Here is a 23,519-nt window from a genome sequence, read left to right as displayed (position 1 = left end):
TGTTGAGAAAATAAATACGGTGTCCTAGTCGACCGATGTTTACAATAACGTCATGATACTTATGGCTGGCAATGCAAATAAGATAGAATAATATGAAATATTCATAGAGTTGTACCTGAATAACTTTCCTCAGATTCCCGCTCTCGAATCTGGACTCAAAGTGCAGCTGTTTGGTGTCGGAGCAACGTTTCCCTATCCTGTTCTCATCCCAGTTGCACAAATGATTATCAGCCGGTGTTTGCTCGTCGCTGTTATTAGAAGCTAAAGCGTCAAGATCATAGACTACTTCTTGAACCAAGGTACCACCGTGAAGACCTCGTTCCACGCACGTAAGAAGTTTCGATCGACAGACCTTCCTGTCCTTGTTGTTCAAAGGCTCGTCCTTTCCGAGACCATCGCCACCGATCAGATCCGGGTAAGCCACCTTCACGAAATCTATCACGCTTTTCACTCTGCTTGCTATCACGCAATAGGCCTGTTGATCCGACAAATTCGAAGACATGTCGTTAAAAATTTTGATAGCCGTGTCATTATTTGACGTTTGATTCTTTGTTATCCCTTCTTTCGTCGGATCCTTCGTGAACGTTTTTGTTTTGCTACTGCATATTCTCGTGTCTGTTGCATCGATCAATTTCTCTGTTGAAGACTTTGCTACGCAAACTTGGTTCTGTAGGTTGCCTAATTCTTTGAAGAAAGCGCCGTATCTAAACAATGAAGAGACATACAGGTTAATTAAACTTTCTCCCAGTGAAAGTTTAACCCAAAAAACTGACTGTTAAAAATATTGTCGACGTACTCGGCCAGATCCTCCTCTGATCTTTGAGAAGTGAACACACCAGCGAAGAATTTGCTCTCGTCCACTTCGTCGGCTGCATTCATATTTTTCACGTTCGTCCTTGAATTCTGACTTTCTTCTTCGTCTCCGGAATCAAGGTCACTGTACAGTCTTCCAAGAGAAGCCACGCTACAGGCCTGCGTAGAGACATTTTGCTCGTTGTAGATTACAGATGCTCGCTAAGGTTCGGTACTTAACATTTGACCTAAGACAGTTTCTTAGAAACCATTCCGGCGTCAAAAGGCAATTATACGATGTTTTATGATCCCGTGTGGCGCCTCGCAACCTTACGTTTCACTCGTTGCATCATTCTGACCGACAAAAATACGCACCTGGCTGTCGATGTCGCTGCCACTCTCGGCGCTATTCGGTCTAACATTTGCTTCAGGTAGCACGAATCTGCGAAAGAGTTCGACATAAATTTACAAGGTTATTTATAATCATGCTGCCTGTTGCCGGAGGATATCTGCGCAGAAATGTACGCACAATGCACATGACACACTGGATATTCAAGATACCCAAAGTAAAATTCTCGTTTTAATATTTGGTAAATCGATACACGAATCTCTACTTCTCTTTCAATCGCTTATCTTCTACCCATTATCGTAACAAACAACATGCTTCTTCTATTATTAATAATGGATAACGTCAGATAGTTGAACCGTTATCCCAGATCAACAATAAGCTACCGTCGTAAAAAACAATTCGAGCGTTGATCGATTTCGCGCGTCCTTGAATGTTTCGTTCACCTTGCCGGAGACATTTCGGGCACCGGCAGCTCCTTCTTCTCCAGACATTGATTGATTATACCGCATATACGTGACAGCAACGAATCGTATGCCTTATCCTCCGGACAGTTGCTGCAAAACCGGTACAGTAGTTGCAGACCATTGTTCGTCTTGATAGCCTTTCTGCCGGCTTCTGAAACGGGCAAAAAGAAGTCCCAACGTGTAATGGCGACGTAAAACCACCGCTTGTGGATATAACGTGAACATAAATTTACATGCGATATGTTTGTTCTGCAAGAAATGGCAAATAAGTCGTAAGAAAAGATAACTAGAGCCATTCGATGTCCTAACTAAGCTATAACTAACCGGTTCAAAAATAATTACACAAGAAGAAACGACGTTTGTATACCGTAGAACTGCGTTTATACGAGCTTTTGGTTATTCGGACAATCTTTCAGTTAATACACGATTAAGTTGTTAATTAAGGCTGACATAACTCTATTTTAATTTTTAATTCTTTGCTTGTAAATCTCCCATCTTCTAACGCATAGTGGCATTTCTGTCGAAAACGAATTATATATTTATGCTTGTAAAGAATATAATCGACTTATCTGGAAGTGGTTAACAGATTAAACGAATTCCTGATTAAACAATTGAACCTATTTGTCGTGAACGCAAAATGCTTATATGAACGAGAAAACATAGATAGCGGAGGATAATCAGTGAAGTCTTGTTATTTAAACTTCAATTTGCTCGATGGATTTAAATAAATAAAAATCTAATCTAAATGTTTTGTATTTTTATTTAGGTATAACCCAAGAACACGATGGTCGGTGCTGAAAAGCGAATCATGTTAAACCATCGCACACGACTGTACGTTCTACGCCCTACAGACTCAACTTCCGGCCGGCTGTTCTCGTAATTCGCAACGCTTAAAGGTCGGCACGAATAAACTCACTTATGACGCATAAGTGCTGCAACGTGATCAAGGCGCAATTGCAAATCTTCAGTCTCATCGGGCCGTCGAATCTTTCCCATCTTTCGAAAATCCTCATCAATAGATGCACAAGGCCCACCTTCACGAATTTCGTGCAACAAAGTTCTACGAACAAAACACACGTGCTCGTGTAAGTAAGTTGTATACCGGTACTCGTTTAAATTCCGGCTAATTGCTAAAGTTCAATTCGCTGATGGGATCAGCTCGCGCGTCGCTAACGATAAACGAAAATAGTCTACGTACTGCTCGTTGTGAAATATTTGAAACACTCTAACAGCAGTCTGAGTTTCAGATGCGGCATGTAACCGACGCATACGAACGTTTTCTCCAGCGTGCTGGAGATCCCGTCCTTCACCAACACTTGAAGAGAGATTGCTGAAAACCAGTCGGATTTAAACAACTATAAACACGAAACGTTCGACAAGTTATAGATATTTCTGTGTAGAAAATATAGGAATATCTGTAAACTCTGAATTATAGAAATCTATTCATCCAGAGACAATTTACTCACAGTTTCTGGCCAGACATTTAACAGTCAATAACAACGGTAGTAGCGTTTTGCTGTTGTTGTAATGTTGCTTGAGGAGCGTGTGAAACAATTTTATCGTATTAAGCATCTTTATCTTCGACACGAACTTCTGGTCCCTTTGGGCTATCTATTTAAATAAGTTAAGTTTTATTTAGAAAATTGAAAAAAGTCGAATGAAATTGTAAAGGGAACGACGATGTATTACCTGGCCCAAAAGCCAAAGCACCTCCTGCGTGAGCACTTCGCTCGAAATAGTGTCCGCGTGTTGCAGGTTAACTAAAAGCTTAACTAGAACTTGCGTGATTCCTAAATTGATCAGCTGCATCACTGCCATTCGGCTGCTGGATCCTGTAAAGGACAGCCAATTATCGTTTCAATTAACCATACGTCTTCGATGGCAATTATACGATCTAGGTTTCCAAACTTTCTACAAATCTCTACGACGTATGCTGGCAGATTTTCTTCAGAAACAATAACACCAACTCGTCGAAACTTAGAAATTGCAATTACTTGTGGCACTTTTGTTCTTGTTCCCTTTGGTCTTCCCCTTCGCGACACGGGGTGATATGCATTCGTGTAATATGCTGGCGATACTGCAGTTTATCACGTGATCCTTGCAGTTCTGTAACAAACGAACTTTATAATTCTTCCACGATTTATACTTAATGCATCTGGACTCGTTGCAATGGCAAAGGAAACGATCGAGAGATATTCGATACGCGCAGCAGGCCATGCAGATAATTATTCCTGCGATGCGTGCGTGCAATACTTAACAGAAATGGAACGAACGGATTTCCAGTTTTGCATGCCGCAGGAAGCCCTGTCGACAAGACAGACAATGGGGACCGAGCTGGCTGATGCGACCTAACCACGCCATATCGTGCAAAATGTTAATCGTGACATGGTTATCCGCACGCTTAATTGGATCCGCAAAGTGTCGATTAAATGTCGGGTTTCGCAAAAGCCAGGCCGTTCGGTCACGCCCCTTGAAAATCAGGAACGCGATTTCAAGTAAAAGTGCGCGCCTTCGTCTTTGATCTAAGTGGTGATCTAACAATGGGGGTTGACAAAGTTTGGCTCTATAAGATAGAAGCTTTGAGACAGCAGTTAATTAATCCTCCGCAGATAGCGTGCGTTGTTTACGCCTCAAAAATTCATCGCACGTAAATTCTTTCGAAGCGAATTTTTGCGAGCGAAAATATGTTTGAACGCAAAGAATTAAAAAAGCTACCCACCTCCAACGTTGTGATGAATATTTCCATCGCGCCGGAATTCTTGCGCCATAATTTCTCCAACGTGCGCTCACGCACCCGCCGATCTGCAAGATACCGATTCTTTAAACGTTTTAATACAATAGTTATAATTAGAATTTTACGAAATTTCCACGAGGAAAATCGGACCGTCTGTATTCTAAGATTATTAACGAATAGTCATTATAAATAGTCGATTTCCTGATAATGAAACAACAAAGTACGACATACGTAAATCATAGATAAATCAATGTCCGCAACCATGAATAATCGAAGGAACAGATGCGATACCAAGCATACTGGACATTGACAAAATACATGGCTCCTATTTCAGACTTGACACAAGGCCAATTGCGACCAATGCCATGAACACTATCCATAAAAAAGCTGGATGTTACACACTAAGCTGTTGGCCTGAGAAAATATCCAACCATTAGCACAACATCTTCTCCATATAATCGACCGCTATTAAATTTTTCGTGTCTCCTCTAATTGAGAGCATCGCCTGATCAGAGGTTCTTCGATTGACACGTTTATAAAGCACCGTTTACGTATTTAGGAATTGTAGGTCTCGTAAGAATGTAAATAGATACTTACATTAAACACGTGTACGAGCGTTTAGAGGAAAAAGTCAATTGAACGGGAGCCAGCTGAAAGAACCTAAGCAAACCAACTCGCCTCTCTCACCAAGTCCGTCTCTCCGTGTTATATATTTTCTCAAATAAGAAATTGCCGCAATTCTCTCTATGAAACTACGTATTGGAAGCAACGGTAAAACGACGATGCAGAATGTTGCAATAACAAACGAAACTTTTTCCAATGGAAAGTGTCTCGTTAGCCAAACGATGACTCGGTGCAACGACACCGTTTCCACGAGCTTTCGAACGTAAAGAAATATCGATCAACGAGACAACGAGTCCTTATCAAATTGGCACGACCGCGATTCTCCCGGAGACAGTCTAACATTGTACCGTACGGTTTGGATTACGTCCAAACGATCTATCAGCATTAAAGAAAACTCTTATGTAATCGAAAGCCGGCTTTTCGAAAATAACGAGTGACGGCCAGTGTATGACGCGTGACTCTGCTTGGCACACCTGTTCGCCAATCCGCGGAATCCTTATCGTCACATCGACGCAATCGCAATCGTTTAAAAAAGAAATGGCTGCACATAGACGATGTCGGTCGCGTGTGATGGAAATTCGCATAGGTGAAACTGGGTCTAAATTCATGTACTAATGAAACGCAGCGTTTGATAATATCGTGGCATGCATGGGAATACAATTGCGAACGCAGCGTGTTTATCTGGAATACATCGCGAAAATGCTTCATCATCGTTCCTCACGATATTGTTTTCTATTTTACTCTTCGTTATTTATGACTTTCTGTCAATTTCTAATGTGTTTTAGCAGAGCGATTTACTTGCGATTATAAAAGAAAAGCTTCGGAAACGAGGATGGCAGCTGAAAACAAATTGTTACATTTTTATTTAGGAACTTTTCCTCTTGTTTGATATTAACGTTTATAAGGTAGTTCAAAGTAAATGATTTTTAGTGCGGATAATGAAGGTTCTACCGCGTATTCGAAAGAGGCCTGTATTTAAATTCGACATCCGAGTTCTTTGGTCAAGAATATGCTAATGTTCTTTATACATTTTTCTACTCTTTTTGAGCCGATCTTTTGACACGAAGGTTGTTCGTTTTACCTTGAAAGAGTTCGTGCGAACGGGAATTACCAGGGAGCCGTTTGTTAGCAACGTAAAAAGGAATTGAGAACGAAAATTCGTGAGACGGGAACGTGTCGAGTGTTGCCGCTGCTGACGAAAGGGCGGCCGTGCAAGCACCCCGACACGGTACGAATAATAAATTGTGCAAGTTTCTGGTGATTAGCCCGATGAAATAGAAGCCAACGTTCGCGGTAAAAATAGCAATTTAGCGGCACGAGGCTCCGTCTTAAAGTGTCCAATCTGTTTCGAGTCGTTTAAAACTTTGCTACCGCATTCGAAACTCGTTGCTCGGTGATCGTTCGCAATTCCGAAACGGATAAACTGGTTTACCGGTGAAACGTACTCGTTTCAAAAAAATGTTTCCCTAGAAAAAGAAAGAAAGTGCTGTCCTATTTATAGGTCGTTTAAATCCGCACGAAATCTTATTGTCGGACTTGTTAACGATGCAATAATGTAATTTCCTGAATTGTGAAAGTCGTGAAATAAGATAAAGAGAAAATAAGAGACAATAGGTACATGTATGTGTAAGCATGGTTACCTGAAGACGTGACACGAGCATGAATCTTAGCTGCAATGTGTCTGAACGTATCGGCCTCCTGCGGCTTGGACACGCAACTTCGCAGCTTCTCCAACAACGCTTCGTTTATAGCCTCGTCCGCGCTTTTGTTGCTCGGTGACATCACACTAAACCACAAACAGCCGACAATCAAAGCTCAATTATCGGTCAGAGTAAGAGAAGAGCTACGAGCGTGAAAGGATTGCAAGTCAAACAGCACGCTTTATCTTGGCAAACCGATGTCGAACATGCAATCTCGTGCTACCAAAATGCTACGCATAACAAAGGAGGGATTGCACACAGTGGCAAGCAGAACGATGCAGATCGCACTGATCGTTTCGTTTTGAAAGAAAAATATTTTATAACCATTCGACGAATTTTTATTTTCTCGCGTGTCAATCGATCGAAAAAACTTTCTCTGGGTCTGTCGTCTATTTTTATTCACACGAAATAAAATAAAACGTTGCGTCTGTTGTTTGTGTATCGACGAAAGAAAATAAAAATCATTATTATCATACTTAACTAATAGAACGTAGCGGCCCGTCCTACTGACGTCTACAATGTCCTTCGTATATCTGCGATGTAGAAACAAAAGAATCACGATTCTCTTTTCTATAAGAAAAAGAAAGAAAATGGGACAGGTACGCGAGAAACGTAGAGTCATTCACGGTATCATCAATCGACTGTCCATTGGCGTTGCGCCAATTTCTCGCGCGTAATGCGCATTAGTCTCCTTTCACGTACGCCACGCTGTTAGCCAATGTCACAGAAATGAAAATCGAACGTCGGAAAGCCTCGAATTCAAGGTTAATTAATACGGCCAAATAACAAGCGATGTTCGAAATAAATCGCGTGGATCGCGAAGAAAAAAAAAGAAAAACGTGCGAATCACCAAAGTCGTTCGTTATCATTATGTATCGATAATTAATTGGCGGCGATGGCCAATATCTATTTCCTCTCAGAACTTCCACGATACCTTCGATGACACGAACTCTGTTCCCCCTTTCTTCTCGAATGTCAATCGCGATAGCAAACGTTGCATGTTTCTCGGGTCAATTACCGACAGTTTTAAAAATGTCAGTTATAGGATGGTAAATTCAAGTTGATCGATAAGGAAGATTCGAAAGTCTGGAATCGCGAATGTTTGCATTAGAAGAAAGTCAAAGGTATCGTGGAACTAGCCAGTCTTCTATGATTCTATAAGCAACAGGATTTAAATAAAGCTACGATAAAAAATACAGGTAACGAATGAATCGCGAATTGTAATTCAATTAATAAATTGTTTGGAAATACCCGTCGACCACCTGTATTTTTTATGACAACTATCCGTCCACGTTCAAGAAGACACATTGTACAGAGTAATTAGTTTCCTACGATATATACGGACCAATTATTGTCAACGATTTTATTGGACATTCGCGACAACATTATAATTTATTTGGCCGAAATCGTATCGCTATCCATGCCAATATTTTGCAATTAACCTTGCGAGACCAGCCAACCGGCAATGAATCGCATTCTGCCGGAACGTTTCGCTATTGTTTCTATCAAACAACCATTCCTTCCTCTTTCAATAAGATGATATTTCTCAAGGAAAATTGGAACTTGCTACTAAACGATTCTCCGATGTAGTGGTAGTAGAAATAATACGTACGTGTAACGTACGATGAATGTAGGAAGTATTCGCATAAAGAACAATCTATGAAACTCTGGTTTCTCAAGCGACTTTTATAAAATAACGAGCTTCTATATTTTTGGACATCGCTAGAACAGATATCGTATAACAAATTTCTGATAACACGTTTTTATTCCTATCCTTCGACTGTAATTTCCAATAACGCTACAATTTGTGCGAAAACTATTTGTTATTAGACCGATAATTTATTTCTCTTGCATGTCGATTTTACAGACTTCTGACAAGACATATACACGTACGAACTGATCCTCTTATACAAATTGACCAAGGAACCATAATTTTACGAAATACTGTTTAAAACCTATCGGTAGACAAGTACTTCCTGTATCCATCGTATACGAACGAAAAGAAGCGTATAGCGAAGTGTGCATCGAAGCGTCTGCAAATGTGCGTTCGGAACGGGAACCGGAAACCTGACGCAGAGCGACGAGCACACGCACGAAACGCGGGGACAGGCGTTTTTGTTAGTGTGATGGCGATTTTTACTCTTCGTCCTGGGCGTCCTGCGCGTCTCCATCAGCCTCGTGGTTTCTCTCCATCGGCCGCTGGTTCTCCTTGTCACACTTCTCCGATGCACTTTTCATTTCTTCCTCTCGACGAAGCTCCCCGCTCTTTTACCTCCCTTTAATCGGAAGGAAAGACAAGAAAAGAGTCGTCGAGACGCGACACGACAACCAACGAAATAAAACAGCTGATTTATTTAATCGACGAACGTTCAAAACGATATTGATCGTTTTATTATCGAAATATATCACGATGAAACTCGAACGAGTTTTATTTTACTCGATGTTGTCAGCAAATCTTCTGTTTCTTTGTTTCCTTCTTGATACGAGTTAACGAAGGGGCGTATGATTTTTTAAAAAATAGTAACGCGCAGTCACATTTTATTCTCCAGACTCGAAGATGTCCAGTGATTTGAACCAGGTATTGCAGAAAGGAACAAGGATTTCGGTCAATGTTTTCCGTGAAATTCGCGAAACGATCCACGCGCTTTGCCACTCCGAGGCGGTTTGACGTTTCGCGCTGCCAAAACTATGTTTAAAAGCATAGCACGCACGCACGAGGCGGCTCTATTTATAGTGACGACCGCTTTCCGAAAACCGCGCCCCTTTTCTCATATTTTCGATTCCACCCTCCTCGATCGCACCCTTCGATCATTAAGCGGTGCATCATTGAACCTCGTGTCCTGAAGCGTGGAACAAAACGCGTTTCTACACGGTCATCGCAGACAATTGAGCTTCAGTAGATAATAACGTTTTATCGCTGATTCATTAAGATTCGATAGATTCACTTCACTTTCATACACACGTTGCAATTCATAAAAATGCGAAGAATACAAAATTCGCTAAATTGTGTAATTCACTTTGTTATGTAAATTGAAACGGAGAATATTTTCGGGATTTTTTCAAGCAGATCACAGCGAGCATTGTTTCGAAATCGGCGGATTTCAACGCGCACATAATATGTGGAAAGAGGGTTTGCAGATGACGCGACGATGAAAGATGGCAGGAACGAAATTTGCTTGCCAAAAGATGGATAATGTCTCCAAGCTTCCATCAGTGTTTTGTAAAGATCATCAGTTTATTAAGACGCGAGACAGTAAATTATGAGCAGCAGGTGACTTTGTACTTCGAGAAGCGAAGTATTTATGGCGCAAGTATATCGGAACGATACAAGAAAATTTTCAAACGCCATCGGAGATCCTTAAATAAATCGGTATAATACGCGTTAAGACAAAGTCACCGAAAATAATTATGAACAAGTTTCTCACAATTTCGTGGAGATATTTCCCGGCGAACATAGCGAAGATCTGTTTGTCTGGCGAATTTTCATTTCGGGCTAAAGTCTGTCGAAATCAAGTACATCTATCGTAAATTCTATCACTTAAAATCCAACGATGACAAAACGAATAAAAAGCACGAAGAAGCACAAATACAGTTCGATGATTCGATAGACAATTCATTGACCTAACCTTTTACCCTCTCGGAACTAACCTTTACCTGTTAGAAACAAACCGTTAGAAACTTATTTTTCCCTTTTCACGGTCTCGAATCTAATAAATCTACGACGACACAAAAAGGTCGGCACGAAAATTCTCGACAAAATGCCACTGTTCGTCGTCGAGAGCAAAAATCGTTTGAAAAACAGCTGGTCAAGAGCAATATCGTGCAACGACACCGTTGGGTTATTAATAGTATGTAATTCCAGTGAACTCACGCTCGACGAGAAAACCGGGAAAAACCAAGGAAACGAAGGAAACAAAAGCGGAAAACCAAAAGAGGAGACAGAAGATCGGAGGAAGTGTCGGCGAGGATAATCTTCGTCAACGAGCAACACGCACGATTTATCACGCAGCAAGGTGGTGGTTGGTCGAGAACACGACTCGGTGCTTTAACCTCGCCTTCGAACACGATTCGAAGAACCACCGGCAACGAAGGGGTTGCCACCGATGATGGTGGTTGCCGAACGACCGTCACGGAAGCTGACGCGAAAGCAGGTGTATGCGGCACTTGTTGATAAACACGATAGCTCCCGCGGATTGATTAGTGCCCGTGCGAACTTTCACGAGCGCAGTCGACGCCTCACGAGCTCTCTTCCTATCGATTTCCGAAAAGGCGCTTTCTTTCAAACTGGTCCATCGGCTGCTTCCTCGTGGTTCGCGCCGACATCTCTTTAATGCTCAAAATATTTCTATATATTTGTTCTTAGTCGTGTATTTTTATAGGATTTCGTTATCGGTAGAGTAATTTAGATGAAACGAAAATTTTCTTAAAGTATTATTAAAAATGTCCGAGTTTTTATGTCACTTTAGGTTGTCGTACTTGTTACTTGCGTTCGTATTTATATTTATCTCTCTTAACGATTGCATCGAGGCCAATTTTTATTGCTTAACTGCGGAAATTTATAGAAATTCATATTTCTATAAGCACCGCTGAAAATGTAAGATTTAGGAAGAAACTTTTATAATAAATATTTCGACATTTTATATACTTCCACAGATTATGTGCATTTTATATACTTTTACGCCATTGAATTATTCGTGAATGCATAAAAATCGACAGTTTATCGCAGTATCGTTCGAATAACATATCAATCTGTCAAATTTTATTTCTGTTTACTTGACGTTGGCGCGATCAAAGCATTCACAAAAATCGCCTAGTCGTTCTCAGCGATATATTAGCCATATCTTTATAATACGTGTTTTAATTACAAAACGTGTCGTTTTTATTGCTACACGGAGTCGTCGCTTTAAGCTGCTCGAATAAATAAAATAAACGCTGTGTGACTGAAGGACGTCTATCGTGCGATAGATTGCATTTAACGATTTCGAATGAACGTTTCGATCGATTGAAACGTATGAAACGCCTGTTTTAAATAATGTAACCTAGCGAAGCATGACTTTTAAATGTACAATACGTACCTCGAAACGTCAGCGTGACATTTATCCTCATCGTGTTTACTCCCTTGATTGTCAATGCTGCACTTCTCGCTTCTGAGCCTCACCATCGGAAGTTGTCTTTTGCATTTTCGGCTAACCACTCTCGAGAGCCATCCTTCGGGAGCCATACTAGGACCGAGTCACGGTGAAGTTAAGCACTTCCGATTTCGCAAGTTCCGTCGAACGACCATGATTAAGCGATGATGAATCCCAACTCACTCCACGATTTTCCTAACGAAATTGTCACGCGTAATTAAGAAACTAGGTTACTTGCAAACTTTAACGAAAATGTCAAAAATTCTTTCGGCACGAATACCATGAAGTGCATCTCGAATTTCACGTCGACGTATAATTATCGCTTTCTCGCTTTAAATAACGTACCACGTTACGTACATGCTTTCTCAGAGACTTTGATTTTCATTAATTATATTTTTATTTATCCCGTAATTAGTCGAATTTATGCATTGCAAGTATTGAATTCGCGCATAACCTTGGGAAGAAATTCGATGCGATGATCCGAATCGAAGAAACGGAACGGTAACGGACACGGCAACATTAGAAATGTAAATTCGGGTGTCAAAGTCGCCAGGCCACACCCTTCATTCATATTCTAAACGGCAATTTGCCAACGTTAACCGGTTCATGTATGACTATCCTTCCACGATCTCGTCTTAGTCCTTCTAATCGAAACAGTAAATAAACCTTGCGTTATAATACATCCTGTGCTCGATATATGCATGTACTATATAGAAACCTGTTACCAAACGTGATACGTTTCGATGAATTCGCTATTTTCGTTTGTAGCTTTCAGGCATGTTATTCATAAGTTCGTATCTTAACCTCGATAAAATAACGTTGTCATAACTCTACCTACCGTAATGACAAACTCGTGAAACACACGCAAGATTATTTCGTGGAAAACGAGATTTTTTCAAGATTTGGTCAGATCTTGTATTGTCCTGAGTTATTTGGCAGGCTAACTAACAAAGATCGTTGATAGCGTCGTATTAATCGATTTATCCTGAATCCTCGGGCAACGTCGAAAATATTTCGATCATTATAGAGCGCTTACGTCGTCGAAAAAAAGAATCACGAGCAAGTATCCCGTTGATCGTGACGAAGGACCGAGGTGAAACGACAGAAGAGCTATGCGTAGGAGCAAAGGAAAAAAACAATCACGGATGATATTCGACAGGGTGGGGGAGTTTGCTCTCCATGAAGAATATATAAATCGTAGGTAGGGCTGAAATTCCGGTTAGTACAGATAGTTTCCCAAGCCTATCGCGAAGCTGTGATCACACTATGCAGGTGAGTCTATTTCTGATCGTTCGTTTAAATATCGTTTCTCCAACTTTCCAACTAGAAGCACGCCTACTTTACTTTTCCAAGTTTCCATTATGAACAGTTTCTTATAATTTGTATTTCGGTAAACGGGCACGACGACAAATAGAATATTTCGTTCGATATATTCTTATTTTTTCGTTCGTATAAAATAAATTTAAGACCAAAAGGGTTGGAAATGATAATAACACCAGTGGCAGAGGAGATCCACTGTATTTATGAATAATTCTCAAGACGCGACTAACCGTTACATCTGCGGAAAAAAATCAGTTTCCGCGTTGCCTGTGAATCAGAATCATTGATATGCGGGCCACGCGATGCTGCGCATCGAGCCAAAGCTCGTATTATCAAAAGCGTCGGACGAGCTGTTTCTTTATTCGACACAGGATTCGTACGATCAATCTGCAGCTAACTACCGCATTGTTTCTCCTATCACACGATTCGATATATCATTCTATAAATGGGAGAAACAATCGTTCTTTTTGAATTCGTCAGAATCTTTTCACCATCGTTTTTCAAGGTTTACGCCACGTTGCTTGCCTTCGCTGTAATCCTGGTCGTATCGATAGAGTCGAAACCAATCGGACTAAACTTGTACGTCAACGATCATCAAAACCCTTCTGAAGTCATCAGCGTATATCCGCAACTTCTGCAATACCAGAACTCTCCGTTTTACTATCAAAATGTAACGTGTCTCTTAAAACTTTGTAAAATTTCATCATTTTTTCTTTATTTCTACAGATTCTTTTTCATCGCTGCTTTGTTTCTATAGGTTCCCGTAGATGTGAATGGTATCCCAGCCGCTGTCGTCGCTTATGGAAGGCCTTCGGTCTCCCATTTGCCTGCTTATAACATTTATTATAGCACCCCTGTACATGACTTCCGATTTCCATTGAATCCGGTAAAAACTAAAATTGCTCGATCGTCTGATATCTCAATTTCTGTAAAAAATCAATTTTTTCAACAATAACAGCTTTGTGCGTGCGTTGGACATTGAAATAGTATGATCCATTTGATTTTTCATAGGTGTATCCACTGTTGAAACCTATTCAACCGGGAGAACCGCCTAAACCAAGCCCACCGTCGACAACCACTATGAAACCAGAGGATGAAAGCAACGAGGACGGCATCGAAAAATTGGACACGAAGGTTGAACCAGAAAAAGAAATGAAGAAATCGAACGAGAGCGGGGAAGACATCGACGATGACAGCATTACCATTGAATCGATATAAACTGCCGTGTATTACGTTTCACGCTTCGTGCTAATTAAATAAAATATTTACACCTTTACCCGCTACTTCCTTGTACTTACACGTTCACTTAGAAATTTAATGATTCAAGTTTCTGAGCTACGTACACCAGCTATCAAAAATTTGGTATCATTTTTATAATTCTATTTATATCGAATCATCCGCTAAGATTAATATGAAATTAACTCTACAAATATTAATAATAACATTCTTCACTTTCATCAAACTTCGAGCCAACAAGCTACTAACGTAGCAGAATTCTTAGCTAGCTGCTCCTTAAATTCTTCGATTCTATGGAATAGTAATTTTGTGGTAATTTAATAGTAATTTAAATCTGCCGGCCGTGTTTAAGAAAATGTGTTCACGTTGAGAGCTGTAATTATGAGCTGTAAAACACGATACGATAAAAGCTAACGAACGTTTTGCATCATTGGCGCCACGATCATAGGGTAGTCTCGTCGGAAGATAATCTATTAGTCTGTTTTCATCGGTTTGCGATAAATTTTATAAACATATTGTTATAATTAGATATTATTTTTGAGACATCGAAACAATCGCGCGTCCAGCAACGCTGGGAAAGGTCTCTCACCCCACGAACGGTAGATAAACTGAGGTCAAAGATGCGAAACTCTCTTCGGATTTCTTCATTTGCTTCGTTGGTGCTAGGATCGTTCGCATCGATCGTGAATATGACTCCGAAAACTGTTTGGTTGGTCGGTGCTCTGACGTTGACGCTTTTTGTGATTATCGAGTCGTCTACCTTCAAGGAGACGAAAATCACGGAAGGAGACTATCAGGGATTAAAAACGTACGACGTTAAGGGGAAAGAAAAGAAACTCAAGTTGTGGAGATTCATGCTTATTAGTAGAAAGGACGCTGGCGAAGACGTCGAAACGAAGATTAAACCGATTTTCAAGAAATACAAGATCACTCGGCTGCGAGTGGAACCCTTTGGCAAGGAACAATCCATCGGGAATGGGGAACATCTTTTAATCGGAGATAAAAGTGACGAAACGCGCAAGGACAGAGTAAAAAGAAACGCGACTGCGTTGAATGAGTTCAAAGGCGCGAAGAAAAGCCATAAAAAGTTGAAGCTGGCTCACGTTCAGGCTGGTTACAAGAATTGGAAGAGTAAAGAACGCTCGAGCGATTCGAACGACGACAAACCCGTGGACAAAACGAAGAAAATCAGTCGACGTTACGTGAATTATTTGCCGAATAATAAAACGAATAGATCGAAACGTTACGCGGTGACTAAGGATTCGAAGGATGATAAATCGGAATATTACGCGAAAAGGAAAGCGGTTATGGACAGATTTCACGCTCGCCAAAAAGAAATAGCGGACAAGTACGCGAAGAAAACGTCCACGACTCCAAAGTATATATATAAATACGATTTGGAGAAGAAAAACAACGTATCTTTGCCCTCATCCGTGAAGATCGCGATAAATAATATCAATAAAAGGGAACACGCAGTCGATAAGGCGAATAACAGTCTCCAGACTAGTACTTCCACTTCTTCTACGACACCGATTCAAGAACAAACCATAGAAACCACGACAACAGCCTATCGTATTTACCGATTAAACCAATTTCAAACTACAGAAAATTCGCTAGATGTCGAGGAGGACTACGACGAAGACTCTGACTATCTGGAAGATAACGATGACTATCAGAAGTCTAATGACTCGAAACTAGTAAGTTATGCGATGCATGTATTTATCAAAATTGTATATATTATGCTACAAAAATTTAACAGACTAAACTTAACATGCTTAACATCCTATGCAAATAAACTATAAAAAAGGGGATAAAAAATTATGAGTAAACGTCTATCGTATGGTAGAGCTCAATTTATCTGAACTCACAATGAAGCAACAAACAATTGATACAATAGGAATTCACACATTTTTTCTTATTAATTTTTCTTACCAATTACTTTTCGTTCTCTATGCAACAGAGTTGAGGTTCACGTAAGCGAACTCGGTAGCCAGAAATTTTAGTTAATCTGTCAACTAGATCGTTTCTTAATTAGAAATTTCTATAATCACAGAATATAATCAGGAAAACTTGGATTTGCTTTTACTGAATACGAAACGATACATGAACAGGTGAGATTTTGTTAGATAATGAGACTATTATGTCCAAGAAATTGACAATCTCACTTAAACATTGGTTAAAATGTTGTTCCGATAAATGGGATTCAGGTAAACGGAGTTTTACTGTATTTCTACAAATTCCTAATCAAACAATGATAAATGTGTTTAGGACGATGACAAAAGCGACGCGAAATGGGGTAATTGTATTGGTAATTTAGTATATCAGCATAACATAATCATCAGTGTACGCCAAGCGTCACAAGCTGTCGCGGATATAACTACGTCGGTGGATGGACATCTTTGCATTACATGCATCAGAGTGGAATCATTGAATCGTAACAAGAGCGTCACGGTGAAACTGGAAGTGAATCGTAGAGAGGACGGCAGCCTTATCAACGCGAAGCTCAAGTTCAACGGCTTCCATCTCGAGCAATTATCATATTCCGTGAGGATGTGGGCCGTCAACAAAGTAGAAAACAGTTGCAGCTTCGTACCGTAATTTTATATTAAAACAAATGAACCATACAATACCCTCGTACATCAAATTCATTGTTCCTTCTTAACCCTTTCGCTCCTGATATTGCATTAATATTCCATTAATTAAGCCTGTCAAAAGTCAAACTAATCAACTGCATTCTCTATTAATGTTTTAATTTTATTCCATTAATATTCGATTCTCAAGAACCAAATGGCTTTCTCTCGTAAGTTCATTCATTGCAAGAAGAGGGCACAGAAAATAATAAATTCGAAGATAAATTGAAAAAACAGAATTTATAACATCTGTACTTTGCAATTGATAAAGTTGTTCAGTGTGGCTTCTGAGCGGTTCGATTGACTAAACGACGAATGTATTTGTTCTCAGTAAAACTACTCTGTTTCGGTGTATATGTTCTTTTTACAAAACCACCGGGGAAAAAATTTGTTTCTATGGTCAATAAATAATAAAGAGAGCTTCTCTCGCGAGTAAAAAGAATTCGGTTCCAAAAGGTTTAACGTCATTCATCGTCCGTAAAATACATCGTTTCCTCCAAACACTATGAAATAATCAGTCTGACCATGACGGCGAATAAACGTAATTCGAAGAATCTTGTCGGACGGGTTCCCCTTCAGGAACTTTTGGGCACAGCTGTCGGAAGGGGTGGCGGTGGTACGTCTGGTATTTTCTCTTTTTGTTCCTTTGCAGCGAGCTTCTCCTCGTGGTAAGCTGGAAGCAGATGTTCGGAGAACCCGTTCTTCGGTGTGGTTGCTGGAATAGGCTCTAAAGTGCCATAGGGTTGATAGTCGACGTAGTAGGTCCCTGGGACCAGGTGAGGGTTGAATCCACTGTACGTGTAAAAATAGGGATCGTAGTATAACGATTGATAATTGGGATAGAAGCTTAGAGGTTCTTGTTCCCCGTTCTTGCTCTTAGGTTCCGACTTTAAACCTTTGTTCTCTTCTGCACTTGAGTACGTTGCTTCTATTTTATCCTTCGCGTCAGTTGGTTTCGACTGTTCGACGGTAGCGGTGGGTTCGGCTTGTACGTCAGGCTGATTGTACGATTTTAGAGGATTTTGAGGAAGATGAACGACTTCTGGTCCAGCAAGATGAGGCGCTACTTGCGTGTAATAAACCGGTGGCACGTATCCAACCGCTGTTCGATGGATTATCGGTTGAATCACTGGATATGCCCTGGACGGGGACAAGTTTTGATTACTTGTAATCACGGCGTTATACACTTTAGGAACCCGAAGGAGTCCTGGATTTCCTGAAGCCACTGTTATCAACGCGAAGACGACCAACAAATTCATCTGAAAATTATTAAATAGAATTAAAAGAACGGGAATTAATGTTTAGTACGATATAACGTGTCAAAAATGACGGTATAATCGAAACAAATACCAAGTCCCGTAAGCTATCGTGTCACGGAGAGAATGATATAGTTCAAAGTCCCTGTTCGAGCACAATGTCGATAAATCTAGCGCGAGCACGCGTGTATACGTACAGTAAAACGACCCCAAAGTGACGTACGTGATAGTTGCAATTATCAACCGCGTTGCGTTGATGCAAGAACAAAGCTATGCGAGAATGTCAGAACGTTATGAGGTGTTGTATTAATTCGCTCGCGATATAATACCACGGTATTCGAATCTATCCTGTTTATATACACACACAGTCTAATAACTTTACGAGTATAAAAAGATATAATATACAAAAAAAAAGATTGTAATTTATAGATCGTAACTACGAAGAACTAGTTTCGTAAGTGAAAAGTTATACGAACTTGTTAAAATTTATCCAGATTTCTAGAAAGCAAGACTGACGATTTAACCGCGTGTCAACCAGCTGTCCATTGTTTCTCGAGAAATAACAGACATCCATGGATAAGAATCTCGCGTGTGCTTGCTCGAACGATCGCATACAAAAGAAGCGAGCTACACGTGCACGGAATAAAATCTCGACTGTTTTCTTTGTAGGTGTGTGCTAACAGTCGAGTTGTCGCACCTAGCAAAATTCTTGCGTTCCGTGAAGTTCAGATAATCGAGAGAAAAACAGATTTCAACGAGGAAAGCGGTTAACTACGAAAAATTAAAATTAAATCATCCATTAATTTAGTAACTTTTATAATTGCAGTAATTGTATGAAAAATGTAAATTCTATCGGACAGAAGGAAAATGCATAGAACGTCGATACCACATTGTAAACACGCGCTTCGCTACAATGATTCATCTCATTAACATAAGCGAATTTCTTCCTTGCCCGACGCGTTCTTTCGTTCTTCGTCATAAAACGTGACTTTGAAGAGTCATAAAGACAAAGAATCGTCAAATTTTTGTCATATGAATTCGAGTGTAACCAAAGATCAGTTGTCGATAATAAAATGAACGACGCTTACCTTTTACTCGATCCGTCTCCCTCTTGGTATACCTTCCGTACAGAGCAGCAAGGATCGTCGAGAAGCTGACACTAAGTAGCAAGAGAACTGCATGGAACCGTAGTATATATGGCCCATGGGGTCTCACAATCAGGGTTCAAGTCCTACCTCCCCCACTACATACCACTTAGCGAAAGTACTCCGCGATCGGTACTGTAATGTTCAACATCAGGCCCGTCTACATCAACCAGCGAACTGCAGAAGGACAAGCATTTACCATGCACAGGACTGCGATGCATGGCGCACGATTGATGGACGAACTGTGAACGTGGACGTGCATCGAACACCAAGCGCTTAAAGATGCTCGAAATGGGGAATATATATGTTTGAGAGATAAAACATTTCAATATTTAAATATTTGAAAATTTGAGGATGTGAAAGTTTCCAAATTTGTATTTTTGAACATTTAAAAATTTGAATGTTTGAATATATGAAAATTTAAATATTCAAATATTTGAAAGCTTGAACATTTGAATATTTAAATGTATCACAGTTTGTGAATTTGAACATTTAATGCTTTGAAGTTTGAAAATTTGAAAGTTTGCAAAATTGTATTTTTGAATATTTAAAAATTTGAATGTTTGAATATATGAAAATTTAAATATTCAAATATTTGAAAGCTTGAAAATTTGAATATTTAAATGTTTCAAAGTTTGAATATTTGAATATTTAATGCATGAAAGTTCGAAAATTTGAAAGATTGAAAGTTCGAGTGTTTGGAAATATTCGAATTCGAAAAATTGGAAGAATATTGCACTTGAAACATTCATCAAAGGTTTGAAAGCTTGAAAATTTGAATATTTAAATGTTTCAAAGTTTGAACATTTGAATATATAATGTTTGGAAGCTTGAAAATTTGAAAGTTTGAAAGATCGAATATCTGAAAATCATGTAATTTTCGAATTCGAAAGATTGGAAGAATACTGCACTTGAAACATTCATCAAAGGTTTGGAAGCTTGAAAATTTGAATATTTAAATGTTTCAAAGTTTGTGAATTTGAACATTTAATGTTTTGAAGTTTGAAAATTTGAAAGTTTGCAAATTTGTATTTTTGAATATTTAAAAATTTGAATGTTTGAATATATGAAAATTTAAATATTCAAATGTTTGAAAGCTTGAAAATTTGAATATTTAAATGTTTCAATGTTTGAATATTTGAATATTTAATGCATGAAAGTTCGAAAATTTGAAAGATTGAAAGTTCGAGTGTTTGGAAATATTCGAATTCGAAAAATTGGAAGAATATTGCACTTGAAACATTCATCAAAGGTTTGAAAGCTTGAAAATTTGAATATTTAAATGTTTCAAAGTTTGTGAATTTGAACATTTAATGTTTTGAAGTTTGAAAATTTGAAAGTTTGCAAATTTGTATTTTTGAATATTTAAAAATTTGAATGTTTGAATATATGAAAATTTAAACATTCAAATATTTGAAAGCTTGAAAATTTGAATATTTAAATGTTTCAATGTTTGAATATTTGAATATTTAATGCATGAAAGTTCGAAAATTTGAAAGATTGAAAGTTCGAATGTTTGGAAATATTCGAATTCGAAAAATTGGAAGAATATTGCACTTGAAACATTCATCAAAGGTTTGAAAGCTTGAAAATTTGAATATTTAAATGCTTCAAAGTTTGAACATTTGAATATTTAATGTTTGAAAGTTTGAAAATTTGAAAGATTGAAAGTTCGAATGTTTGGAAATATTCGAATTCGAAAAATTGGAAGAATACTGCACTTGAAACATTCATCAAAGGTTTGAAAGCTTGAAAATTTGAATATTTAAATGTTTCAATGTTTGCACATTTGAATATTTAATGTTTGGAAGCTTGAAAATTTGAATATTTAAATGTTTCAAAGTTTGTGAATTTGAACATTTAATGTTTTGAAGTTTGAAAATTTGAAAGTTTGCAAATTTGTATTTTTGAATATTTAAAAATTTGAATGTTTGAATATATGAAAATTTAAACATTCAAATATTTGAAAGCTTGAAAATTTGAATATTTAAATGTTTCAATGTTTGAATATTTGAATATTTAATGCATGAAAGTTCGAAAATTTGAAAGATTGAAAGTTCGAGTGTTTGGAAATATTCGAATTCGAAAAATTGGAAGAATATTGCACTTGAAACATTCATCAAAGGTTTGAAAGCTTGAAAATTTGAATATTTAAATGTTTCAATGTTTGAACATTTGAATATTTAATGTTTGGTAGCTTGAAAATTTGAATATTTAAATGTTTCAAAGTTTGTGAATTTGAACATTTAATGTTTTGAAGTTTGAAAATTTGAAAGTTTGCAAATTTGTATTTTTGAATATTTAAAAATTTGAATGTTTGAATATATGAAAACTTAAATATTCAAATATTTGAAAGCTTGAAAATTTGAATGTTTAAATGTTTCAATGTTTGAATATTTGAATATTTAATGTATGAAAGTTCGAAAATTTGAAAGATTGAAAGTTCGAATGTTTGGAAATATTCGAATTCGAAAAATTGGAAGAATATTGCACTTGAAACATTCATCAAAGGTTTGAAAGCTTGAAAATTTGAATATTTAAATGTTTCAATGTTTGCACATTTGAATATTTAATGTTTGGAAGCTTGAAAATTTGAATATTTAAATGTTTCAAAGTTTGTGAATTTGAACATTTAATGTTTTGAAGTTTGAAAATTTGAAAGTTTGCAAATTTGTATTTTTGAATATTTAAAAATTTGAATGTTTGAATATATGAAAACTTAAATATTCAAATGTTTGAAAGCTTGAAAATTTGAATATTTAAATGTTTCAATGTTTGAATATTTGAATATTTAATGCATGAAAGTTCGAAAATTTGAAAGATTGAAAGTTCGAGTGTTTGGAAATATTCGAATTCGAAAAATTGGAAGAATATTGCACTTGAAACATTCATCAAAGGTTTGAAAGCTTGAAAATTTGAATATTTAAATGTTTCAAAGTTTGTGAATTTGAACATTTAATGTTTTGAAGTTTGAAAATTTGAAAGTTTGCAAATTTGTATTTTTGAATATTTAAAAATTTGAATGTTTGAATATATGAAAATTTAAATATTCAAATATTTGAAAGCTTGAAAATTTGAATATTTAAATGTTTCAATGTTTGAATATTTGAATATTTAATGTATGAAAGTTCGAAAATTTGAAAGATTGAAAGTTCGAATGTTTGGAAATATTCGAATTCGAAAAATTGGAAGAATATTGCACTTGAAACATTCATCAAAGGTTTGAAAGCTTGAAAATTTGAATATTTAAATGTTTCAAAGTTTGAACATTTGAATATTTAATGTTTGGAAGCTTGAAAATTTGAAAGTTTGAAAGATCGAATATTTGAAAATCATGTAATTTTCGAATTCGAAAGATTGGAAGAATACTGCACTTGAAACATTCATCAAAGGTTTGGAAGCTTGAAAATTTGAATATTTAAATGTTTCAAAGTTTGTGAATTTGAACATTTAATGTTTTGAAGTTTGAAAATTTGAAAGTTTGCAAATTTGTATTTTTGAATATTTAAAAATTTGAATGTTTGAATATATGAAAATTTAAATATTCAAATGTTTGAAAGCTTGAAAATTTGAATATTTAAATGTTTCAATGTTTGAATATTTGAATATTTAATGCATGAAAGTTCGAAAATTTGAAAGATTGAAAGTTCGAATGTTTGGAAATATTCGAATTCGAAAAATTGGAAGAATATTGCACTTGAAACATTCATCAAAGGTTTGAAAGCTTGAAAATTTGAATATTTAAATGTTTCAAAGTTTGAACATTTGAATATTTAATGTTTGGAAGCTTGAAAATTTGAATATTTAAATGGTTCAAAGTTTGTGAATTTGAACATTTAATGTTTTGAAGTTTGAAAATTTGAAAGTTTGCAAATTTGTATTTTTGAATATTTAAAAATTTGAATGTTTGAATATATGAAAATTTAAATATTCAAATATTTGAAAGCTTGAAAATTTGAATATTTAAATGTTTCAATGTTTGAATATTTGAATATTTAATGCATGAAAGTTCGAAAATTTGAAAGATTGAAAGTTCGAGTGTTTGGAAATATTCGAATTCGAAAAATTGGAAGAATATTGCACTTGAAACATTCATCAAAGGTTTGAAAGCTTGAAAATTTGAATATTTAAATGTTTCAA

General features: G+C 37.4%; 4 protein-coding genes across 11 annotated transcripts in view; 2 read left to right on the top strand and 2 right to left on the bottom strand.

Moving 5' to 3' along the window:
* The window catches only part of LOC100648195 (cytosolic carboxypeptidase 1), a 32,551-nt gene extending 21,690 nt beyond the window's left edge, over window positions 1-10,861 (bottom strand). For 2 of the 8 annotated variants that reach the window (XM_048407453.1, XM_048407469.1), the window contains exons 1-12: window positions 8,731-10,861; window positions 6,604-6,749; window positions 4,325-4,407; window positions 3,600-3,711; window positions 3,295-3,437; window positions 3,072-3,216; window positions 2,804-2,935; window positions 2,522-2,665; window positions 1,585-1,756; window positions 1,168-1,234; window positions 797-972; window positions 116-704 (exon numbers count right to left, since the gene is read on the bottom strand). In XM_048407453.1, coding sequence (XP_048263410.1) covers window positions 116-704; window positions 797-972; window positions 1,168-1,234; window positions 1,585-1,756; window positions 2,522-2,665; window positions 2,804-2,935; window positions 3,072-3,216; window positions 3,295-3,437; window positions 3,600-3,711; window positions 4,325-4,407; window positions 6,604-6,749; window positions 8,731-8,834 — 2,013 coding nt within the window. In that variant the 5' untranslated portion in view covers window positions 8,835-10,861. Of the gene's footprint in view, window positions 1-115; window positions 705-796; window positions 973-1,167; window positions 1,235-1,584; window positions 1,757-2,521; window positions 2,666-2,803; window positions 2,936-3,071; window positions 3,217-3,294; window positions 3,438-3,599; window positions 3,712-4,324; window positions 4,408-6,603; window positions 6,750-7,143; window positions 7,209-8,730 lie in introns of those variants that run through there. The other 6 variants (XM_020864844.2, XM_020864852.2, XM_048407434.1 and 3 more) reach the window with 6 other exon arrangements.
* Window positions 10,862-12,940: 2,079 nt separating this feature from the next.
* On the top strand, window positions 12,941-14,388 carry LOC100649722. The gene is made up of 4 exons (XM_003393110.4): window positions 12,941-13,064; window positions 13,618-13,782; window positions 13,870-13,998; window positions 14,124-14,388. Exons 1-4 carry the CDS (start codon window positions 13,059-13,061, stop codon window positions 14,328-14,330), a joined length of 507 nt encoding a protein of 168 aa, XP_003393158.1. The 5' UTR covers window positions 12,941-13,058; the 3' UTR covers window positions 14,331-14,388.
* Window positions 14,389-15,037: 649 nt separating this feature from the next.
* Window positions 15,038-16,946, top strand: LOC100647954. The gene is made up of 2 exons (XM_003393098.4): window positions 15,038-16,045; window positions 16,617-16,946. Exons 1-2 carry the CDS (start codon window positions 15,038-15,040, stop codon window positions 16,944-16,946), a joined length of 1,338 nt encoding a protein of 445 aa, XP_003393146.2.
* On the bottom strand, window positions 16,935-19,757 carry LOC100648081. The gene is made up of 2 exons (XM_012320230.3): window positions 19,323-19,757; window positions 16,935-18,237 (listed from the first exon to the last, which is right to left on the bottom strand). The coding sequence occupies exon 2, from the start codon at window positions 18,235-18,237 to the stop codon at window positions 17,554-17,556; it is 684 nt and encodes a 227-aa protein (XP_012175620.2). The 5' UTR covers window positions 19,323-19,757; the 3' UTR covers window positions 16,935-17,553.
* Between the last annotated feature and the right edge of the window lie 3,762 nt (window positions 19,758-23,519).

Source organism: Bombus terrestris, chromosome 1 (genome assembly GCF_910591885.1).
Source record: "Bombus terrestris chromosome 1, iyBomTerr1.2, whole genome shotgun sequence".
NCBI classification, from domain to species: Eukaryota; Metazoa; Arthropoda; class Insecta; order Hymenoptera; family Apidae; genus Bombus; species Bombus terrestris.
This window is presented reverse-complemented; position numbering and strand designations above follow the sequence as displayed.

Coding starts and splice junctions, on each gene's coding strand:
- LOC100649722 (XM_003393110.4), top strand. Junction 13,783..13,869: donor CTCCGTTTTACTATCAAAAT/GTAACGTGTCTC, acceptor TTGTTTCTATAG/GTTCCCGTAGATGTGAATGG. Junction 13,999..14,123: donor TCCGATTTCCATTGAATCCG/GTAAAAACTAAA, acceptor GATTTTTCATAG/GTGTATCCACTGTTGAAACC.
- LOC100647954 (XM_003393098.4), top strand. CDS start 15,038: ATGACTCCGAAAACTGTTTGGTTGGTCGGTGCTCTGACGTTGACGCTT. Junction 16,046..16,616: donor AGTCTAATGACTCGAAACTA/GTAAGTTATGCG, acceptor AAATGTGTTTAG/GACGATGACAAAAGCGACGC.
- LOC100648081 (XM_012320230.3), bottom strand. CDS start 18,237: ATGAATTTGTTGGTCGTCTTCGCGTTGATAACAGTGGCTTCAGGAAAT.